This window comes from Musa acuminata, chromosome BXJ3-9 (assembly GCF_036884655.1).
Source record: "Musa acuminata AAA Group cultivar baxijiao chromosome BXJ3-9, Cavendish_Baxijiao_AAA, whole genome shotgun sequence".
NCBI lineage: Eukaryota > Viridiplantae > Streptophyta > Magnoliopsida > Zingiberales > Musaceae > Musa > Musa acuminata.
Genome location: NC_088357.1, coordinates 5,881,450 through 5,887,504, shown reverse-complemented (window position 1 = coordinate 5,887,504; position 6,055 = coordinate 5,881,450). Strand labels below are relative to the sequence as shown.

At 36.6% G+C, this 6,055-nt stretch overlaps 1 protein-coding gene across 2 annotated transcripts; it reads right to left on the bottom strand.

Moving 5' to 3' along the window:
• Positions 1 to 6,055, bottom strand: LOC103997382 (vesicle-associated membrane protein 711). Of its 2 annotated transcripts, XM_009418581.3 has the most exons (5): positions 6,012 to 6,055; positions 5,646 to 5,885; positions 4,121 to 4,311; positions 1,568 to 1,731; positions 1 to 355 (listed from the first exon to the last, which is right to left on the bottom strand). In XM_009418581.3, the coding sequence occupies exons 2-5, from the start codon at positions 5,860 to 5,862 to the stop codon at positions 265 to 267; spliced, it is 663 nt and encodes a 220-aa protein (XP_009416856.1). In that variant the 5' UTR covers positions 5,863 to 5,885; positions 6,012 to 6,055; the 3' UTR covers positions 1 to 264. The 2 variants fall into 2 exon arrangements, with proteins under 2 accessions (XP_009416856.1, XP_009416855.1); XM_009418580.3 differs by lacking the exon at positions 6,012 to 6,055 and having other exon boundaries at positions 5,646 to 6,003.

The window sequence follows — 6,055 nt, the reverse complement described above, 5'->3', positions numbered from 1 at the left end:
TACACAAATAAAAGGCCCATCTGATATCTCTGCAATTCATATCCAGTAGAGATGAACTGAAATAATAAATAGTATCGAGCACCATCTTAGTTACAGATCTTGCCACAAGCGGAGGCACATACCACGTAATAATAAATTTGTCTAACAACGTCCACAAAGTGGGGAAACTCAAATCAATATAATGCATGGCGCACGCTCAATAGTTGTTGGTTCACGACATTAAACCAATCATGGAAAAAGGTAAAAACAAAATCACAACGCGCTCTACCTGATACAGGATGGCAAAGTGATGCCATGGCATACAAACGCAAGCACGATGTAAATTATAACCAGGATAAGTAATATCAGAGCAACCCTGCAAGATGTAAAAGCTGTTAAAGTAAGACAATGTACTTATGATCAACTAAAAGCTGAAAGCTTATGGGAAAGAATAAACAAAAGACTAGTTACACATGTAAAGACATTAAGAAGGCATCTTAAGAATAATAATCTGTACAATACCAAGTTATGCACTTGAATGAATGCCAGAAACAGGAAGACTATGAAATAACAACTTATGGATGATAGAGCGTCACATTATCAATTATAGACCATTTGACCTAGCCCAACTATTTACTATAAAGTGAATACTATTATGGTGACTATACAAGTGAAGTAGAAAACAATAAAAAAATCAATAGTTAAGTAGCAGAAAAAATAAACTTTGCAATGCTATGGCTTAATGTTACCTCATATCTTCAAATATGCATAGGTTACTGAAGAAAGTATGTTGTGTCATTTGAACTTTATCCAAATAGAAGCAACTCGATTTTTAGGTAGCCTCACACATAGCCATTATGTTAGAGGGGAATTCATGCAACCATATTTTATTAAGAAAGAGCTGATGAAACAAGTAAAAAGAAATCAGTTGGTAAAGTGTCTATTCAAAAGTTAAATAATTCAATTGAGAGTTAATAGTTGTACTGACAAATTATTCAGTAGTCAAGAGATGGGATTTTGATAAAGCACATTTTGGCATGCGGTAGAAATTGAAAGTTGGATATGGTTTTATTACACCAAAAACTTGAGTCCTTCGAGGCACTGATAAATCAAGAACATGTTGAATAAGAGTTGTTATTCATCTTTTTATCATCATGATTGTCATCTCACCTCTGTATTGATAATAGTTGTTATGGCTGATCTTCACTAAAACAGATTTAATAATTGAAGACCCAATTTAAACATTTCTCTGGGACAGAAAAACAGCAATCTCAATCAACCAGAATCATAGAAATTGAATATTCCAAATCCTTCTAGTTCAAACCATAGAAAGCATTTGTGATGAATGTGCTGGGTCTGGCGGAAAGGTCTTATATTCTCGTAGAAGAAGAAAACACAAACTCTACTTTAAAGTTCAAAACAATTAAGTGACATAAAAACCATCTACATAATGCATGCTCATCATCCCTAGCTTTCTATTTTTGCATAGCTAATGTAAAGTTCAAAAGAAGTCAATCTAATGATATCATAAAATTAAATGCATGGAAACCACAGGGAAACAAAAAATTTAGGTGGGCAAATTGCATACGTGAGCTTAACATTTCGCCACCAGACAGTATTCCGAAAACGACGGGCTTGTTTTCTAAAGCGAACTGTATTTCCTTGCATGTTTGCAGTTTTGTCAACCAGCAATTCCAATCGTTCTCCTCTTTCTAGTACTTTGTCAATATTCTCTATCATGACGTTGCGTACCTGCCTCATATAAAGTCATCATATTTAGCAATTATTAAATGGTCAAAACATTAAGAGATAGATCTGACCGGACACTGCTGAAATTTCAGATTAAGAAAAGAAGTAATTTAGACAAAGAATTTAAGCTGAGAGGTAGAACTGATTAGACATTGCTAGTAATCAATACAGGGCCACACTATGTTTTGTTGTCAGTAAAAAATAATAGCATATAATTAGCAAATTAAAATTAATAAACCTGATCAAATATAGCGTGCCAGGCCTACGGAAGTCACCAGCCAGCATGATGCTTTGGCATGTCATGCTGACTCCTGTGAATTCATGTGCGAAGGCACACTTCATATATGTGTGTGCTAAAGATGACTTAGAAGGGAAGTTTTCTGGTATTGCATCAATTCCCAAAAGCCCACAAAAAGAGACCTTTAGAACTCTACAAATATGACTCCAAATATAAATAACATGTTAAGTTATTTAACATATATAATAATTATATTAAGATTCACAGCCTCCAAATAAACTGAAAATTGGACTCGAGAAACTCATTGAATCATCAAGTAAAACTAGTGACAAAACACACATGAAAATAATAGGAAAAAAATTCTAAATCAATTACAACTAGGATTTGATGAGAGAACCAAATTATTCATTTCCTTTCCTCGGTTAACTTTGAGTGGGTTGAGAATGATCGGTCATAATTATCCATCCTTTTCCAAGGTGAAAGGCCAGGCCTGCGTAACTAAATTACACTCATCTTATCTGTCCTCACTTCTTAGTATGATACCAACACCCTACAAGGTACCAAGTGTTAGTTATAATGTTGTACTGGTCAACACTGCCTGGACCACTACAAGCAAAGATATGTGTGTGTGTGTGTGTGTGTGTGTGTATATACATACATACATACATACATGTATATATATATAGAGAGAGAGAGAGGGAGAGAGAGAGAAGGGAGCAAAAGAGGGAAGAGACATGTAATGCATGAAATCTTGAGAGAATAACTTGCTCTAGTGATGACAAAGGGAGGCGAGGTCACTATCGGAGAATATGGTGAAGCCAACAATCCTATCGATGGAGATGACGTTACGGAGTGAGGAGCAAGGGGTGGCAGAAAGCAAGGATGACATTGTGATCTGAACCAAACCTAGTGGTAGGCATCATTGGCTAAGGAAGATGCAGATGAGGAAAACAATTCCACTAACACCACGGTTGAGGAAGAAGTGGAGGAGATATAGGCGAAAGCAAAGGAGGAGGAGGAGAAGAAAGAGAAAAGGAGAGGTAGAAAGAGCAGAAAGGAGAATAAACAGAAGAAAATTGAAAAAGAAAAGCTAAATCAGTCACCAACATATATGGGGGGGGTCTTCAAAACAAAAATGAACAAATGAAAAAGATGAGGACACCAAGTGATATACTCAATTTCAAACAGACAGAGGTTAACATAGCAACTAACCATGTCTGTTGGGTGTGAATATGGATCCAAGCATGTAACATGGCTCTTACTCAAAGTCTACAATAAGGGATGCAGTTTAAAACGTTCCAATATTTAGAAACAACCATGCAGATTCATTTTATGCTAATAAGTCCAAGATACTTAAAGATGAAAATTATGCTATATGACAAAGATTGAAATTTCAGCTAGCATGAGAATAGTTCATGCCAAGGCTATGCTAAGTAACCATGTCACCATGTCAATGGTAACTAATTAAACTAAAAGCCAATTTTCGGAGCATGCCGACCATATTATGTGAGTCATGTTAGGTCATTCACTTACCACAACCCTATGCCACCATATTAAACATTGATATATGTACAACTCATACATACAATATGATCAAAATTCTTGTATCTAGAAATGTTATATGCATTAAAAGAATAAATGCGTTCAAGATTATTTAAAAGCCAATTTAATATACGTAAAAAATTATATCACAAATTTATAACTTTTTTCATTCCTCTTTTCTTTTATACTCTGCACTTTTCTCCTTTCTACTCCTTTTTCTACCTTTCTGCTATCTTATCTTTTTGGTACTATAACTCACAAGTCATAAATTTTGGTAACCCTTGACTCATAACTCTCACTCCTTTGCATTCTTTCTTTTATCTCTCCCCTTTCTCCCTCTTTCTCACTCCCTTTGACAGAAACAACAATAACGTGAGAGTATTTGACAAACACAAGAACTACATTAAGCTTATCCACTAAGTACATAGTGTAGTATTAAAGACCAAACTACATTAAGTAAATAGTTTTTGATAAATACAAGAAATTCATTGTTGAGCAGATCAAACAAACTAGATTGTGCGGTTAAAACAATGTCTGTTTGACTAACACAGACGTGAAGAAAAATGCATAACATAGATTATAACTTGATTAATATCATATGTTGTACTCTACCTGGCTCATCTCACCCTTGATGCGATTCATCCTATCTGCATCAGGGTCATTTGTATAGTAATCTATCTGTTGACCCAAAACCCTGGAAAACTCATCATTCATTCCATAAGCAGGAGCTATATGACAAGCACGACCATATGTCTTGACAAATCTTCCATGAATATCCTCAAGAAATGCAAAAGGGATTCGTCCTATATGGGTCATCAACAAATAAAAATGTCACATGTAGTGAAAATTGTCTAAAGAAGCAACTTACTTCAGAAAGCAACAGTGTCCCAGCAGAATTCAAACTATCGAGTTTCCCCTTCAAATGTGAAAAACATCACTGTAGGACAATATCCACTTTGAGGGATACAATAAAAAATGATATATGCATTGATCATGTTGAATTTGAATTAGACTAAGCAAAAGCAAAGTAGTTAACACCCTGGGATCTAAACATTTCTGAGAACTAATCAAGAGTCAGCAAAAAAATAAAAATCTATAAAAGAAAACTAAATTGATTTTGCAGGTTGAATTGGATTATATAGATATATGTTACATTTGGGTGGGTCTTAGCTTGGTTTTTGGACAACCTTAACCCAACTGAAATTAGTGTCAAGTCAAAACCTATGTAACCTTAACGGATCCCACCCAGCCCAATTATTTGATTATTACCTTCATTTGTCTGAATAATTAATTTTGCATACTCCTGTAAAATAATTCATGGACAAATATAATTTTCAGAAGGATTATATCAAAGCACCCTAAATTTAAGACTTATTTGTATCATCAGATTTATTGCCAAAGCGATCTAGAAATATCATCTTTTGCATCAAAAACTTTAAAATCCTTATGGGATATTTGATTGTTAGTGACGCAAAATGCAGATATGATGATTTCTTGTGGAAGAGTTAAAGACAATTCCTCACGTGAGAAGCAAGCAAGAGACATCTGCTCATAGTATAGTAATAATTTACGTGTGCTTTATGAGTTTCACTCCTAGGGCAATGACGTATATTTTTATGTTAAATTGGCAGAATATGTTGTAACATGTATTCACTTTCTGACTCATACAAATAACAGAGACACCCACGTTTGTTTTGGTCGATATGGCTAGATGGACAAGAGCGCACTTTTAAAAGGACAGAATAAACAGCTTTTTTTTTATATACTTGTTTAGTATTCTACTTGTTGCTTCAGATCTCTCGCCAGGGTCATCAAATCTATCTCTAATTTCCGTTACCTTTAAATCGATTCGTATTGGTTTCTCAATCCAATTTATGATGAGATTATCAGCGTAGTTTATCCGATCAAAATGATGAAACCCATTCTAGACCCTCCGGGGTCGGTTCTTCTTCTTCTTTTCCTATTTCAAGAAAAAGATTATCTTGATGGAATGAGACCGATCAACCCATTTTAAATCCTGCAGGCTCGGTTCCTTTTCATTCTTCTTTTGCCTCTTCAGAAAAGCAATAACTCGATGGAAATCAAACAATAAAAAGAAGGGGTCGGAAGGGTATGGAGGAGAGGAAGGAGGACTCACTGCCAGCTGTGTCGTCGGCGACGCAGAGGACGGTGATGCCGTCGGTGCGCTTGACGTGGAAGACGTAGCGGTCCTGGGAGTAGGAGACGTGCGTGTCTTGGTCACCGGGGATGCGTTCCAGGATCTGTCGCGCTACGGCGCTCGCGTTCGTGGCCGCCCCGCTGAACTCCACCAGCACTACCGACCCCCGCGCCACCAGAGCGTAGAGGATCGCCATCCCCCTCCCTCTCTTCCCTTGATCTGCCTCTCTAAATGTATAATTAGTTATATAGAAATATCTCAATAGAGGAGGAGGGGAGGTGGGGGGGGCGACAAAAAGAGGGAGGGGAAAGGGGGAAAAGGAGACGCGATGGGCCAGAGATGAACCTGCGAGAATAATAATGTCGAGGAGGCCGCGATGGGTTAGTCTC